The sequence below is a fragment of the Panicum hallii genome, chromosome 5 (genome assembly GCF_002211085.1).
Source record: "Panicum hallii strain FIL2 chromosome 5, PHallii_v3.1, whole genome shotgun sequence".
Lineage (NCBI taxonomy): Eukaryota > Viridiplantae > Streptophyta > Magnoliopsida > Poales > Poaceae > Panicum > Panicum hallii.
In genome coordinates, this window is record NC_038046.1 from 15,881,681 (window position 1) to 15,899,073 (window position 17,393).

The following is a 17,393-nucleotide window of genomic DNA, read 5'->3' on the forward strand; positions in this document are numbered from 1 at the left end:
TTCTAGAAACCTGAGTGACTATTGTGGGCATCCATTTTCAAATGACCATGTCCATGCTCAAGTTACTTAGCCTTAACCCCTCTTAATAGTGCGATCACTACAAAACTATAAAACCTATACTAACCTAAGTGTCCTTCTCAACCTTATGGCACTTAGGACTAGAAAGATCCTTAGTCTTGACATATAATTGAGTTGAATGCCGAGATCGCCTTTTTTTAATAACGAAAATTAGGGGCTTCTTTTGACATATGACCAAATGAGCAATAATGATCTATTAAGCTGCACAAACTCATTAGTCACAATAATGGTTGTCATTAATCACCGAAATATACCTTGAGGGCCTAGATGCTTACACACCAACACCGAGGAGAAGAAGCAGTTCTGGTTTCTCCGCGGACTACACCACGGCATCCGTCAGATTGTGACGGGATACGAGCACCCATCACTCCGCAGCTTGGTCAACCGCGCCATAGCGGTGGAGAGAGAGAGAGTCGGCTGGGAGGACCGCCAGCGCGACAAGAAGAGGAAGACCGAGTACCAAACTCACGACAGGAACTCCCGGAGGTCATGGAATGCACCATCCCTTCCACCCAGGAACAGTTTCCGTCCTGACCTCAGCCACCAGAATAGGGACTTCAGCGGCAAAAACGGCCAGTACTTAGGTAACAAAACCTTTGGAGGACAGATACCGGGAGGAGGAAGCTCCAACCGCCAGCAGCCAGCGCCAAAAGCCCCGACGCCGGCTACCCCGTTCGTTTGCTTCACCTGCAACAAGCCGGGCCACAAGTCCTACGAGTGCCCTGACCAGAGGATCCCCACTACAGCCTGGACTCCTGGTTCAGCAAGCAGGCCAGCTCAGACACCGCGCACCGCCAACCGCGGCCGACTGACCCACCTAACTGGGAGGGCGATCAAGGCTGCACCTAGAGATGCAAATGCTATGTACCTTTCAAAATCTCTAGGCTTTGGTTTTGGTTGACTCCTGAGCTACATGCCCTTTCGAGCCCCAAGTTGCCTCTAATCTCGGGGACGAGATTCTTGTGAGGGGGGAGTCTGTAACATCCCGGATTTTCCAGAATGTTATATTAATGCAAAAATCGTGAATTTCAAAAATTTTCCATGTATGTGCTTAAGTTAGATCCAAATATAAGCCTAAGCTCTCTCTATCTCGAACTCCTAGTAAATTGACGTGTCAAATTGAAACTAAGGACCATTATATGCTAGTGTGATTAATTGGAGTCTTTTTGGATTTAATTGTAATCTCCTTTGTTTTAAATTGGTCGTTGGATTTTCTTGATTGATTTTCAATTTGTGTGTTCTAATGCGTGGAATTTGGATTTGAATGGACCCTTCAAATTAAAATTCAAACTCTAATTTCCCTAAAACCCCTCTTGGCCCATAGCCTGAACCGGTCCGCACAGCCCATAAGCCAGCCAGCACCACTAACCGCCCTTCTCCCGGGAGCACGGCCCAGCACAGCCCACGCGCAAGCCCTGGCCCAACCCAGCGCCATTTCCCCTCTTCCTCCTTTTCCTTCCGCGAAGCGAGCCCAACGCGCACGGCCCACACGGCCTAGGCCATCACAGCCCAGGCCATCACAGCCCACCAGCCGCGCCGCGCGCCCCTTCACCTTCCCCCGGGGCGGCTGACGAGCGGGCCCTACCCGTCAGTTTTCCCCTTCCTCCTTCTCCCATCGCGACCCGAAGCTTCCACTCCCCTCCACCCGCTGCCCCGCAGTGCTCCGCTCCGCCCCCGCAACGCTCCCGCTCCCGGCTCCCTCCGCCCGCGTCGCCGCTCGCCCCGCCTCGCGACAAGGCGCCGTAACCGCCGCCCCCTCTTCCGCCCGCGCCTTTTCCCCGCTCGCTTGCGTCACCCGCCAGCCCGCGCGCCGCCCCGCTTCACGACAGGAGAGCGCAACCGCCCGCGCCCCCCCTTTCCACCTCATCTTGACCGCCGCGTGCCCCCGTGAACCGCAATGCCGCCACGCGTCCCGGCCCGGCCGTCGAGGACCCCCGGCCGCAGCTGCGCCCGAACCCTAGCGCCCCATATAAAGACCCGCAGCCACAAACCCTAGCCACCTCGGGTTCTCCACTGCTGCCGTCGCCGCACCGGAGGAGGAGGAGGAGAGCGAGGAGGAGCACGACGCCACGCCTCGGAGCATCACCGCGCCTGCACCCGTACGACGACACCAACGCAACCGCGCACCCTGCACGGCTTCGACCCGCTGGCCTCACCTCTTCGCTGCCCCGAGCGCCTCCTTCTTCAGCCTCGCCGGTGAGCTTCACCGCTGTCGTCCCTTTCTTTTCTCCCTGCTGCCGGCGTGATGCCTAGCGACGCCGATGAACCCTCTGTAGCCAACCCTAGGACCCCCTCTCCCATCCGGCTGCCGTGCCGCCTCTTGTGCAGGAGCCCCGTCGCGCTGCCCGTCTTCCCCGCAGCCGCCGTCGCCCTTCGCCGCCGCGTCCTGCCGCGGGCCCGGAATGCCAGTGCCTCGCGCACGGCACGGCCACGCTGCGGTCCTGGGGTTCTAGGACTCGCGCGCGTGCGAGCCCACCTGAGCCTTTGCCTTGGCCCGAGACCGCCGCCGTGCCGCCGTGTCAGCGACGAGCCGCGACCCTGGGAGGCCAGGGCATCGCGCGTGCGCACACACGAACAACCCTACACGGCCCGTGCCTGCATTCCTTCTTGTCGCACCCCCCTTACCATGCCATCACCGTCGCCGTCGTCGCGTCGCAGCCTGGCGCACGCGGGTGCCTCTACGGCATATCGCCGAGCACCCCGCGTGCGTCTGCACACACACATACCCACGGTACCCACGCACACGTGCCCGCATCCCCGCATGCTGCACTGGATCCAGACGCTGCCGCATCGAATCCCACAGAGGCCGACACGTGGGACTGCCCGGTCAGCCGAAAGGGAGAGGAAGGAAGGAAGGCCGCCAGCCCATCGCGGCCCAAGGAGCAATAAGGCCCAAGACGAGCCACCTGCGTCAACTCGAAGCCCACGCCGGCCAGATAGGTGAGCCGGCCTACGAGCCCAGCCTGCCCAAGGACCAAGCCGGCCAGCTGAGCCGCAGGCCGAGCTGACCACGAAGCCAAGCCGAGCCTAGTTGGGCCTCGAGCCGGCCCAGCACCTCTTTTGGCCCAAAAACCGAGCCGACCCCTTTTTCCTTGTTTCTTCTTCCCAGCCTGACCCAGGGCCCCACCCGTCAGCCTCGGGTGAGGCTGACCCGTGGGACCCGTTGACCCACCTTGACCGTTGACCGGTCAACATTGACCGGTCAACGCTGACATCAGCAGAGCCCACTGCTGACGTCAGCAGGCCCGGACCCCACTGGTGACGTCATGCTGACATCATGATGATGTCAGCATGCCACGTGGCACGCTCTAGTGTTGCCACGTGTCACTGCTGACTGTTTTTCTTTTCCGAAATCCTTTTATTAATTTCAGAAATAGGTTTATCCTTATAAAATTCATAATAAATCGACCGGACCTCCGAAAATTATGAAACCAGTTCCATAATTCCTCTAAAATCATAAACCACCCGTTAGAGTAGGTTTTATGTTAATTTGGATCTTATTTGAAGAGTTTTGTGTATTTTTGCACTTTGATCCCTACTCTTACTCGTATTTACGAATAGGACTCGACCACGAGGAGTTGACCGACGGCCAGGACTACCCGGAAGCCCAGGAGGACTTCGAAGAGATGCCAGGTTCATGCCCATCTATGATCTGAATACCTATTAGGCATTGCTTGCTAGATATGCTATTACTACTTAATGTGTTATTATGAGATGAGCCTGCATAGCCTATTTTATTTACCTGTACTCCTTGCAATCCTATTACACTCAATAAAATATGAAATGCCTTGCTATGCGTTGCATGTGTATGTGTGGAAATGGATGGATAGTCTTGGTGTGAGTGGAGATACACTTTCTAGGAGTTGGTGAATAGGGCTTTTAGCCGGAAGCGGGCGAACTTAACTCGACCGTGGATCGAGGGCTGGGGGTGTGTATCTTGGCACAACCTACGGAGTACGTGTGGCGGGTACAGTTTTTGGTTACGAGAATGTGGTGTTGGGGGCACCCGTATGGGTGCAGTCGCGGACCACCATGGTGGAGACGCTTTTGACGAAGATGCCCGCTTCGGCAGTTAAGGACCGAGTGAGAGTAACTATGACTTGTGGGAATCTGTTAAGCATGCACACCACTTACCCATTATGAGGGTGGGCCCGGTCTGGGGTTAGCAAGCGCGGTACCAAGCCGGTGGCAGGATCGAGTATCGGTGCAGGGGAAGGAGGTGCTAACCTCACGTTCCCTGAGATGCATGGGAGGCTTCACAGTCCCGGGCGACCTCCTGTGGGAGGATGCGCCCAAGACCCGGGAAAGCCGGATGGTGCCGTGGCTCCTGGTTCCGTTTCAGTAGACTGGTGTTTCGTCTATTAGTCGGCTGATCTCCGACTAGTGTCGATTCGAGTGGATCCAGGTGTACAACCCCTGCAGGGTGAAAACTATACGTATAGCCGCGTCCTCGGTCATGGACATCCCTACTCTTCTGTTGTTTTTATTAGTTAGTGTTACTTATGAATTCTACCTCACTCTAGGGTGACTTTTCTGCTAGGGGGCAGCTGAGGTGCGAGGAGAGGGAGTCCTCGCATCGACTTGGTGATGTTGGAAGGTGTGTGTTGGACCGGGAGTCCGGGATGCCGGAAGAGCCCGAGCTGGAGTTGGAGAAGTGTTTGTGTACTTATATATATGATGTTGCATGCCTAGGAAACCCCAGCTTTTCCTTGAAATTGTATTTCTATTAGACTGGTCCACTTTAAAGCTTGCATTCGGATGGTGACGTGAACCTGTCCCATTCCTTGGGGATAGCCTGGTACGATGCAGGATCCGACTCAGAGTTCAACCCTAACGACGACGGATGGTACGATTGAGGCTCGTGCTACGCTCAAGTCGCCTGTGGAGAAAGTTCCCGAAGATGAAGGACGGTCGAGGATCTAGCTACCACTTTGCGCTTTGTGCTTGTTCGTTCTAGCCGAGAGGCTTGTAATAAATTCCGTACTACAGATCCTTTGGATTTATATAATAATTAAACCCGTTTTGATCTTATGCGAAGTATGACTATGATATTATGCCTGAAATGAGTTCTGTATGTGATAGCGCTTGATCCAGAGACTATCACAATGATACAGGGAGTCGGTTTTCTCGATTTGGGAATCCGGTTCGTTTCATGTGACATCTCAAACCCTCGCCTCATCGCAGCCGGGGCTTCCTCTGCATGTCCAATCATTTCCCTTCGGCTCTTTGGTCCCTGCAGGTGGGTGGCGCGTGGTGGCTGTGGGCCTGTAGCTCCACTGCCGTGCGGCAGCTCAAGCTAGGCGTCGCGATGGCGAGTGTGCGGAGGCCGGCCTGCCGACATAGTATATCCTGCCCTAGCTAAAAATTTGGGCGAGCTACGTCACTTCCATACGCCACGCATCGTGTCCCTGGAGGTTTGATGCCAACAACCTAGAGAATGCAGCTGGCCCTCCTCCGTCTTTCTAGTGGGCCCCACCTATCTGGAACTATTGTGAGGGTTCTATAGGACAGCGGCCCGCAGGGTACTGTGTCGTGCGTGGCCTGGCGAGTCACATCCCCGACCAGGCATGTTAGTGCACCTACCCTCCACCATAAATGCTCCTCCCCCCAATAAACAAAGGCACCCACCCTTTTTACATGTGGCCCTAGGGCGTGCTCACCCCAGCTGAGTTCGGACCTTGTCCGGAGGGGGGGGATCTCGGACCCAAGGTACTGTATGCGGGGTTCGGAGGTCCTCTGGTAGGGAGTACGTGGTGGCCTGCGGTCTAGGCTCCACGTGGCGTGAGGGACTCCCAGTTCCTGTTTGCCAACAATCCTTCTACCATATCCTTTGGTGATTGGATTTTGGTAGTATGTTGTAGTAACAATTACCAAAAAATATAAATTAAAATAGTTACTAGTAATGGATGCAGAGGTTTTTTAGGTACCAGATATGAGTAATCTATTAGAGATGAGAGAAATTTTTTAGGTATTAGATACGAGTAATATGATAGAAGTGCCCTGTCCTTTTTTGTCACCGGTCCTCGTTAATCTTATGCGCTTGGAAGATGCGCTCAAGGGCAGATTCGCAAACGCCGGCTGCTGCTCGACGACCTCTTGGTGCTCCCGTATTGCATGCTGCCATTGCAATTTGTTCAACAAAAAATGAGATCGCAGAAATAAGTTGCAAGTAGAATCGTCATGAGGTGTCAGAGATAGACTAAAAAGAGAGGAAATGTCTAAATTAAATTAAAAAAGGAAATAATGATCATGGGAAACTTATTTCTACTTCGTACTTAGTATAGATGAAGGGCTCGTTTGGATGGGTAATAATCTAAGCTTGGTCGAAAACAGCTTTACCATTCCTTCCCTTTGGCTGGCTAGAGAGGGACCTCTGAACACGGGTTTGTCAATAGACACATCTCGTCCAATCAACAGGAGTAAGAGTGCCTCACGACTCAGATTTTTTTCTCCAACCAAATTTTATCGCGTTTCCTGCCTGCTCACGTCTGTCCATGGCTCATGGCTGATCCACATCCATTGATGCCAACAAGAAGCCATGGGAGAGAGAATATGTTAGTGCTAATGGAGCAGTCCATGCCTAGCTAATGACCTTCGATGCTAAAAGCCATCATCTTCTTAAGCTTCAGTGGAAAGAAAAGGCCAAGATGGTGGCAACTGATCCAAATAAATGCCTACTCCTCAATCAACATCGGACGAGACAAAAAAGCATCTTAAAAGAATCTAAGACTACACAATCTTTCAGAAAAGTAGGAGTGGACGCCACTATAGTCAGAAAATCTGTAGAATTCTCTCCTAGTATTAGTATAATATAGCAAACACAAATTTTTTCATATATTTGGAAAGTAAATATTGTGGTAGTGAAACAAACATACGTTTCTCTCAAACGTTCGTCATTGTAAACCCATTGCAAAGCTGTGTAATTGTAGCTTTGTTTCGAAATATAGTATGGATGCTCATATGCATACACACTCACCCTATAAACATATTCACACGCTATCTCTATGAGCACCTATATCATGTTAGACTGGACTAGAAAATCTCAAAACTGATAAAATTACCATAGCTACCTCAGTATTAACGAGCACGTGGACGTACCACCGGATGAAAATAGCCTTAATATCGAACACGGTATTTCTAGTTTACATGCAAACATATGGAAAAAAACCTTGTTTGAAACTCCATTAAAAAAAGGCATCTAAAACACATGATGCAGCGCAAAACACGGTGGGGGGTGGGGGGGGGGGGCACATCAGCATTTCCCACACCCGCTGCCCATTCTCTCACCTGATAGGTACTCCCACGAACAAAATTTTGGGCCAATTTTATATCGCCATTAGCCTACTTTCTCCATGTATATTATTTTGATAAATTTAGATATATAAATTTTGATATGTATCTAGATATAAAAATTATATATCTAGATTTGCCAAAACGAACTGACGGAGGGAGTATTTGTTTATTACTATAATTTAAATAATACAGTCAACATTTGGATTGTGGAGTTTACTCATTCCGGGGAGAAACGGCAGGAATGTGCTAATGCGCCTTTCTCTGGGGGCTTCTTTTCTAGCGAATGTTCAAGCAGGCACCAGAGCAGCTCTCAAACGATATGCTAGTTTAGACACAACTCGCGCATCATTTGACTTGGCTAATTAATGGCACGGCTCGCACTACCCATCCACTCCCAATCTGGTCATCTGTTGGCTTCGGCTCATCCCATCTTTGAGCTCCTGACCAAAAAAGAAAAGAAAAGCAGTATCCAAAAAAAAGAAAAGGAACGGAAAGAAGTGACACTTATTTATTTCCAGGTGGCTTTGGTCATTTTCCAATCATTTTTTTGGTTATTACTCGGTTCATTTTTTTTCCTGGTCAGACCGTGGGGCCAGGACGAAGAGCGAGTGCCAAACCGCGTACGGAGAATTGCCAAGGCATCAACATGTTTTGGCTTGCAGCGGAATGCAGGACAAGAAGATCGAGCCGTCGCCGCTCGCCAGTCGTCCCGGGTCGGACGGTGACGGTCAAGCCGTGACTTCAGCGGATCCGCCTGCTGACTCGAGACACGTACTCGTACCAGCGCCCTTCGGTTGCTACAAATGGGGAGATATTTTAATACGCTTCCCCCATTATTTTAGCCCCCCACACTGTCCCGTCCCGGGCCCACCATCCCGTTTGTATTCCCCAATTGCCCCTGCCCCGCCCCGTTTCCTTCCCCGTCTCTCTCACACATTCCCCCCACCCCTCCTCGCCTCCCCTCCCTCCGCTGCAGCCGCGATTCAATCTGCTCTCCCGTCCCTTCCGCCGCTCGCCACTCCCCCCACGCCGCCACGCCGCTAGGGTTTCGCCTCGGGCCTCCGCTCCCCCCCTTCCGCGTCGCGCGAGCCACGCACCCGCCGCCCCGGCGGGCGTCCGTCCGCCCGCGGAGGCCGTCCCTGTCGCCGCTCGTTTCCTCGCTAGGCTAGGGTGCGGCGCCCGGCCGGCGCGCCGCGGGAGCAGCAGCCATGTCGCAGACTAACTGGGAGGCGGACAAGATGTGAGGATTTGGCTTCCCGTTTCTCGAGTGTTTTTCTTCTTCTTCTTCTACTTCCCTGTTCCGTTCGATTCGCCGGCGTGTTTTGCGGGCGTGTTTTTGCCTGAATGCTGTTGCGTTTTGCGGGGGTGTTTCCTTTGCTTGAATCGCGGGGGCGGGTTCCCAGGGTGTGTCCCGTATGGCGTTTCGACGGGACGCGGCTCGTGTTTTTCCGCTAGGGTTTCGTGGGACCTCCATTTACGCTTGCGTTTTCTTTGCTACGGTGTGTGCCTGCTGTTTTGGCTCGGGAGATGAGTGTTTCGAATTCTTTGCTCGAGTGCTCAACTGCTCATTTCCGGTGTTGGTTTTGGAAGAGCCGGATAACTGATTTGGGGATTTCAACCAGGGTCGGGGGTTGGCAGATTTGGTGCCTACGGTTTCCAAGAGAAATATCGTGATTTTTAACCTTAGATTGTGAATGTTCAGTGGTTTTGGTTGAGCTATCAGGGGGCGAGTTTCGTTTTCCTAGTCTGGGGATATTCCACACTTATCTCTTGCATCATCACTATTTTTTGGAAAGCGGACTGAGCTAGTGATGTCTTATTAATTGAATCAAGAGGTTATTATCAGTAATATGAACTATGACTAGCTGAGCACCAGCGTTTAGGATCATTTTAACTGATGATTTACTACCGAAAGGATAAAAATCGAGGAAAAAAAACTAGTTTTGTTGATCTAGCATAACTGTATTGTTGAAGATGTACACTTTCCTGATTCTCAGTCTAATACTACGTATTCATTTAGTCTCTATTCTCTATGTTTATTAGCTACTTATTCATATTCTGCTTGAACATCCGTATTGTATTTGTGGCTGAATAGTTATAGGATTGAATACTTACTTTAATCCCTCTATTCTGATTATTACTTAATGAAACAGGCTGGATGTTTACATATATGACTATTTTATGAAGAGAAATTTGCAGGCAACTGCAAAGGCCTTCCAAGCAGAAGGAAAGGTCTCTTCAGATCCAGTTGGTATGTATTTTTCTGCAAGTTGTGTGAAGCAATTATTTTTCTTATGGGTTTTAGCACTTATTTTCTCTTTTTTTTGTCAAGAATATATTATTTACTACCTGTAAAAATGCTCTTTTTTGCAGCAATTGATGCACCTGGTGGCTTTCTTTTCGAGTGGTGGTCGGTTTTTTGGGATATATTCATAGCACGAACAAACGAGAAGCATTCGGATGTTGCAGCGTCATATATTGAGGTTAGTGTTTATGCATTTAGTTGTCTTTTCATGAACAACTTTTATTCACGAAGAGTTAATTCTTCTGTACTTGGATTAAAGTACATCTAGAATTAGAACTATACACCTGTTTGGACCAGAGGATTTTTTCCAAATTAGAAAATTACCTGCTACTTCTTTTCGATTTGCTGTGTTCCAGATATGCTATTATTTGTTACAAGGGTATTGTTTGTAAACAAACCCTGACCTCTTTTCAATATGGCATGATTAATTGTATACACTCGCTCAGATGTTTATTTGCTTTTACTAATCAACTGCTTGTTGCAACGTCTCAGATTCTGTGTCATTTCCTGACTGATCTTCTGTTAATAGCATGCATTTTTCTTTTCTTATACACGTTTTTTTTGGCTCATGGGGGAATATTGTTACCTAAAGCTCTAAATTTAGAAATCTTAAGGCTGCCATTGCTACATCAATAGCCATTAGTGTTGGGAGGGTCTGTTATCCCAGCTGTACTAATTCAGGTACCAACCACTGCATTATTCCAGACTCAGCTCATGAAAGCCAGGGAGCAACAGCAGCAACAGCCGCCTCAACAGAGGCAGCAGCAGCCACAGCATATACAAATGCAACAAATGCTGCTACAAAGAGCTGTGCATCAGCAGCAGCAGCAGCAGCAACAGCAACAACAGCAGCAGCAGCAACAGCAGCAGCAGCAGCAGCAGCAGCAACCACAACAGCAGCAGCAGCAGCAACCTCAGCAGCTGCAACAGCAGCGTAGGGATGGTTCCCATCTCCTCAATGGTTCTGCAAATGGAATTTCTGGAAACAATCCTTTAATGCGACAGAACCAAAGTACTGCAAATGTTATGGCAACAAAAATGTATGAGGAAAGGTTAAAGGTACCTTCACAGAGAGAATCTTTGGAAGAGTCATCAATGAAGGTACACCATTAGACATTACCTCAGTTCATCGTACGACGCTCTTTTGCTGACTCCTTACTAGATAGTTTTTCTATTGCTATATAATTCTGTTGTAACATGGAAACTCTGTTGCAGCAAAGATATGGAGAGAATGCTGGGCAACTACTTGATTCAAATGAAGCATCATTGTTGAAAGCAGCTTCAAGCGGACAATCTTCAGGGTATTTGATGAACCTGTGAATAATGAACATGCTGCAACAGTATCTGTACTGTATGCGATACAGCATACCTGATGAGATTTAAAGAAAAAAAGTAGTGTGTTTATAAATTGAAGGAACAGGGTTTCCCCCTCAGTGTCCATAGAAATTTACGATCTTAATCCCACAATTAATAGAGTAGATTGAATCAGCATTTCGATGGACTGTTCAATTGATAAGTTTACTGACTTGGGGGACGATTAGATCTTTGGTTTTGATAAAGTATCCCCTTTTCCACTGTGGGTTCTGTTTTATGCAACTTGTTTTGTTGTTTCTTGTTAAAAGCTTAAGTTTATTTTGAACTATTCCTTATTCATTTGATTTGCTCTGGAGACACATTAGATATACACCAATAACTGTGCTTTACTAGGATTCATTGCATGTGCATTTTGGTGTTATTGTTCCTTGGTGAAGACGCTAACGATCTGATTATGAAAACAAATAGGCATTACACTTCCTAAGCGTTTTTTTAATCATAAATCATGTACTTTGTTCTGAACAATCAGCAGTCAACGCATGCCTCCAAATTTGGTAGTGGCAAATGGAATTTTGATGCCACAGTGCTTTTTAGTAAAATTTGCTCCAAGGGATTTAACAGTGCCCCTCTTTATAGGCAAATTTTGCATGGAACTGTTGGTGGCTTGTCAGGCACTCTGCAACAAGTTCAGGCCAGAAGTCCCCAACTTCCTGGGCCTGCTCAGGTTAGTCTTCTTGGTACCTGGTTTGTCTAGTATATTACCTTTCATCATAAGGTCCTCCACACTTGGTACATAAAGAAAGTAAACAAGAAGTTTAGGCTATATTCCTTACTGTATTTGTATTATTAGCAGGGTATCAAAACCGAGATCAATCAGATTCTGACGCCCAGAGCTGCAGGCGCCGAAGGATCATTTATTGGTGTCCAAGGTATTCATCTACTCACTGTGATTACCGTTTTAACTGTCAACTGTTTCTGATTTCAACTTTAATAGCTTCCTTAGCCTTGCTGTAAAAATTATGGTGGGCATATTCAACCTTGCAAATAATAGTCTTTCCGCGGCTAAATTAGATGTTATCTTAACAGGATCTAATCAAGCTGGGAACAATTTGACTTTGAAAGGATGGCCACTCACGGTAATTTTTACTTTGTGGTTAAATGTACATCCTCTTGTATTTCTTCGTCACTATTGCATGCAGGGTCCAAAATCTGTTCCTGTAGATACAGACCTAAGTGCTTTCTATTTAAATTGCCTGTCTTGAATTTTAATTAAACCTTAACGTTCCAAATAGAACTAGATATTAGCTGGAAAACACTCCTTAATCAGTACTCAGTTCAAAATATCTCAATTTAAACTGTCTGAGAGTTTCTCCAATCACTGCCAGTAAACTGTTCAAAGTCCAGCTGGAATATTCCGCACTGTCCTGCCTTAGTTCACCTTGGGCTGAGCTTTCCCCTTCTTTGGTAAAATATATATTCAAATAGAAAATAGACTGTTATTGTCCAAAACTTCCAAGTATTTTGGTAGGAGTACTTTCTTTTCTTGGGGCACATGCTTGTTCTAGTTTTTTAATGCTTTAGTTTTCTTGTTGTACCTCCACATGGAGGGGATAGGGGAATGTTAAACTTTGCAGTCTTATCTGTTTTTGTTTACATGGCAGTATGCTGCAGAATGATCTTATTTTTTTTCTTTCATAGACCATCTTTTGCAAAATTTTACCCTGACCATTGCCGACCTCATGTTATTTTTGAAGTCTATCCTTAATGTTGCATGGCCCTTGTATGTCAAAATTTTGGCAGTTTGTGTACACCATAGATATACCGGATTACAAAATGTACCACTGACAAGAATTTTGGAGGAATCTGCAAACTATAGTCTATATAGTTGAGTATATTGGCAAATGGCTCTTGTGTGATTGGGGTTTGCTATTAGATACTATCTTTTAACCTTCTCATGCTTTGTTTATACAGGGACTTGAGCAACTTAGGTCCGGAATTCTTCAGCAGAAATCATTTATACAGAATCAACAGCAACTGCACCAGCAGATCCAGATGCTGACTCCACAGCAGCAGCAGCAGCTTATGCTGCAGGCTCAGCAAAATATGTCTTCACCTACATCTAGTGATGTTGACAACAGAAGATTGAGGATGATGCTAAACAGCAGAAATGCTGTTCTTGGCCGGGATGGGCAGACAAACAGTGGTACTGATATTATTCCAAATATTGCCTCTCCTAGTCAAAGTGGTGGAGATATAGATATACTCATAAAGGTATATCTTTTGATTTCTGCCTTGTGACTGTTCATTTTCCCCAACAACTGGTGAAACCTTTTATTCAGAGTTATATGACCGCACTGTTGGTGGCAAATAGTTGTCATGTCTTCTTAGCTTCTTATATATATTGGGACAAACTGAAGTTTAGGAAAATTTTATGGATCCTGGTCCCCTGACTATGGCTAGATGTCTCTTTTTCTCAGTATGATCAAAATGAACATTGTGGATTTTCTTTCAGTATGAACAAAATGAGCATATTACAAATTGTTGACTTTTGATATAATTTGGATTTATTGTTACAAACAACTTGAATATAGTTGACCTTGATCTATTTATTGCCAAATTTGTATTAGCATCTCTGATAATCTATAAAACGGAAAGTGATTTATTTCCCATTTTCTGTGACTGTTAAAGTACCGAATTCTTCACAAAATTGATTGACATAGCAAGGCATTTGTACTTGTATAGTTCCAGTGAAACAAAATGAACTTGGACTATCTTACAATTTTCGTAGTAGCTATCCATGACCTCTGATTTTGAGCTTTGTATTTTACCTACATTTAAACTTAGTTGTTCTTATTGTATGCGCATGTTTCCTTTGTTCTTATGCATGTACATGTCCCATGGTTGAATTGCTATTCTTTACCTTTGAAGCTGCAACATGCTTCCCTCCTTGATGTTGGTTTCTAGCCCTTTTCTGCGGCCATGTTCTTATACAGATTTTCTGTGTAGTAGAAGAAACTTGCTCAGCAGCAGCAACTATTACAACAGCAAAGCAATAGCCAACAGCAGCTGCAGCAACATCAGCTCCAGCAACCTGCTGTCTCTAGCCAGCAATCTCAAAGCTCAACTCAGCTTCTTCAACAAGAAAAGTCAGGAATTGGAAGTATGCCTGTTGACGGGGGCATGCCAAACACTTTTGGGGGAGCTGAACAAGTACGTGTCAGTTGTATGCCTAATGCCTTCTATTTCATTTTGTATATGTTCAAACGTAACATACTCTGATTCATAGTATGTGCCTGTTATGCATCTGTCCTGACCTACTAATAATACTATACATTGAAAAAATTATGACAAAGCCATCTCATGTTGCTTTTTGTTTGAAATTGGAAGTCTTTATGATCAATATGCTTCACCTTTATGGTAACATCTGTGAGCTCTGGACCTAATTACCTAGCTCCATTTTATATTCTTCTGTGTCAAAATCAACATATTGTTGTGTTTCATTCTTAGCAATACAGTTGATTTGTCCTATTCACTGGAATTGTGTTGCTTTGCGTGGGTACCGAATGCCTCACTGTTATGATCTTCATCTTTTGTTTATGAAGAACTTAAGACTGCTTCCACTGTGTTAGAATGGTAAAATGAACTTGTGTTGTTTGTCGTTCAGACAGCGAAGAAGAGGAAGAAGCCAGGTTCATCCTCTGGTAGAGCTAACAGTTCAGGGACAGCAAATACCGCTGGCCCCTCTCCAAGTTCTGCACCCTCGACACCTTCCACTCATACACCAGGAGATGCAATGTCTGTGCAACAGCTGCAGCACAATGGTGGTTCAGCTAAACCCATGGTAATGTTTGGCTCTGATGGCACTGGGAGCTTGACATCTCCAGCAAACCCATTGGTATGCACATATATTTATGTATTATGAGATGTACATTTTTTTTGCCAAAAGTAATGTGACAGTATTGTAACTGAAACATTTTTTTCAGGATGATGTTGACCGTTTGCTGGAAGATGGCTCCTTGGATGATAATGTTGAATCCTTTCTATCACAGGATGACATGGATCCTAGGGACAGCTTGGGGCGCTGCATGGATGCTAGTAAAGGTGTGTTTTTGTTTCCTTCTGATACCTGGTTTGATTTTAATTTGTCCTTGTAAGAGTGAGCTATTATCCACAATCTCAATATTTTTTTCATTATTTTATTTTAGCATATTATCCTAATTCCCTTTTTAAGAAAAATGTATTGCTTTTGTTTTACTTAGAAAAATGTTTGTCGTTTCATCTGTTTACTGGTTAGAAAAGAAAATATCTCCTTAGCAGATCATTGTTTCTAATGATTCATTGTATTACATTTTTGCTACTGGCATTTTACATTTACTTTATTTTATTATTTTTGCCGGCATCCAATGCATGGCTGAAGATATATTTGTTCCAGGGTTTGGTTTTTCTGAGGTTGCAAAAGCACGTGCGAGTTCAAACAAAGTTGTTTGTTGCCACTTCTCATCTGATGGCAAACTGCTTGCTACAGGTGGTCATGATAAAAAGGTGTGGTCATAAGCACGGGATTTGATTTCACAAGTTTTAGAGAGGCTTAAATTACTTACTTTCTTTACTTTGCACAGGTTGTTTTGTGGGGTACAGAGCCCCTAAAGCCTAAATCTTCGCTGGAAGAGCACGCGTCGCTGATCACTGATGTTAGATTTAGCCCAAGCATGTCACGCCTTGCTACATCCTCCTTTGACAAAACTGTCCGGGTTTGGGATGCTGATAATGTATGCTCATTATCTTTTTCTGGCAACAGTGCATTAGAAGATGTTCTGCAGCTCAGAATGCTAATGTCTAACTGTTTGTGTATGTGCAGACTGACTATTCACTCCGGACTTTCACGGGACATTCAGCATCTGTTATGTCACTTGACTTTCATCCAAATAAAGAAGATATGATATGCTCCTGTGATGGTGATGGGGAAGTGCGCAGCTGGAGCATAAATAATGGTAGCTGTCTGACCTGTGTTAAGGTGTTTAAGGTATGATAGTAATACCTTTTACTTTTCATGGAATCATCTCCTTAAACATTTGTTCTGATCTTGGTTTTGTTCCCGTTCTTATTTTGCCATCCCAGGGAGGTGCTACTCAGATGAGATTTCAACCTTGCAAGGGAAAATATCTAGCAGCTGCCTCGGAGAAGACTATCTACATACTTGATGGGGAGACACAACATGCTTGTAGAAATCCCTTGCAGGTTGGTTGCCAAGGATCTCTGCTAAAGTCTGTTGAGGATGCATTTCGATCTCGTTATGGCTTGCATGCACCTTTAGCTTTTCTGTGGGATCAAGAATTGGTTTACTAGAATTTGATCAGCTTTTAGCCATGTTGGTTTTAGCATTGCTGAATTTCATTCGTTTTCACATGGCATATGCTTTGCATCTGGCAAATGCTGAGTATTTATCTGTAAGAGCTTGTTATGTGTAGGGGCACAACAAGAATATTCAATCGCTTTGTTGGGATTCTGCTGGTGACTATCTGGCTTCTGTCAGTGAAGACTCTGTCAGAATATGGTCATTCACTTCTGGACATGATGGTGAATTTGTGCATGAGTTGAATTGCAGCGGGAACAAATTCCACTCATGTGTTTTCCACCCAACTTATCCATCTTTGCTTGTAATTGGTTGTTATGAGGTAGGTTTCTCAAATTTTATCTGGCCTTGTTATTCATTATGTGAGCAGAATCATAGCCCTTTTTCTGAGGATGGTTATACGATTTGCTTTTAATTTGATGCCATGCAGTCTTTGGAACTTTGGGACATAAGGGAGAAGAACACCATGACCTTCAACAATGCACATGAGGGTATGATTGCAGCCCTAGCAGCATCCAGCGCGACAGGGAAGGTTGCCTCAGTAAGCCATGATAGGTTTGTCAAGCTCTGGAAATGACTTGTATAATAGCGACCGGTGTTGCCCGTGTCGACTTCTACGTTCTGGTTGTTAGATGATAGCGAAACAAGAACGGTTTTCTGCCTCAGATGACCACATGACGAAAAGGGTAGCTAACACGATCTCTTGAGCCACTTGGGCTCAAGAACTAACAGTGTTTTGTTTTGTGGTTGTCGCTGTGTGCTGTTCAATATGCTTCTGAAACATGTAGTTGTAAACTTGTAACTCCTTATAGAAACGTTTGTTGAAGACTTCAAATTTGTACCCAGTTCAAGTTTCAAACAGTTATCTGCCTTGTTATGCGGTTGTATTGTAGTGCCTTTTCCTTTTCCGTTTGAATTCTGACATTGTGTGGCCTTTTTGGGGCTTTCTAGCTAACCTCATTAAAGGGCTAGTTTGGATAAACCATTCCTTGGATTAAAGGGGATTTGGGGGAAATGAACTGAATTTCCCCGTAATCGGCACACTGATCC

The 17,393-nt window shown here is 46.0% G+C and overlaps 1 protein-coding gene across 3 annotated transcripts; it reads left to right on the forward strand.

Annotated features, from left to right (window-relative positions):
- The first annotated feature begins 8,291 nt into the window (after nt 1-8,291).
- On the forward strand, nt 8,292-17,220 carry LOC112893039 (transcriptional corepressor LEUNIG). 3 transcript variants are annotated; one of them, XR_003228738.1, is made up of 18 exons: nt 8,292-8,611; nt 9,525-9,622; nt 9,745-9,854; nt 10,382-10,777; nt 10,892-10,977; nt 11,627-11,714; nt 11,841-11,919; nt 12,077-12,126; nt 12,962-13,261; nt 14,000-14,200; nt 14,655-14,885; nt 14,974-15,091; nt 15,423-15,532; nt 15,610-15,759; nt 15,849-16,013; nt 16,109-16,228; nt 16,443-16,665; nt 16,774-17,220. XR_003228738.1 is itself a non-coding variant. In XM_025960183.1 (18 exons), the coding sequence occupies exons 1-18, from the start codon at nt 8,580-8,582 to the stop codon at nt 16,918-16,920; spliced, it is 2,688 nt and encodes an 895-aa protein (XP_025815968.1). In that variant the 5' UTR covers nt 8,295-8,579; the 3' UTR covers nt 16,921-17,220. The 3 variants fall into 3 exon arrangements, 2 of the variants coding, with proteins under 2 accessions (XP_025815968.1, XP_025815969.1); XM_025960183.1 differs by having other exon boundaries at nt 8,295-8,611; nt 16,459-16,665; XM_025960184.1 differs by having other exon boundaries at nt 8,295-8,611; nt 11,844-11,919; nt 16,459-16,665.
- Nucleotides 17,221-17,393: the final 173 nt, after the last annotated feature.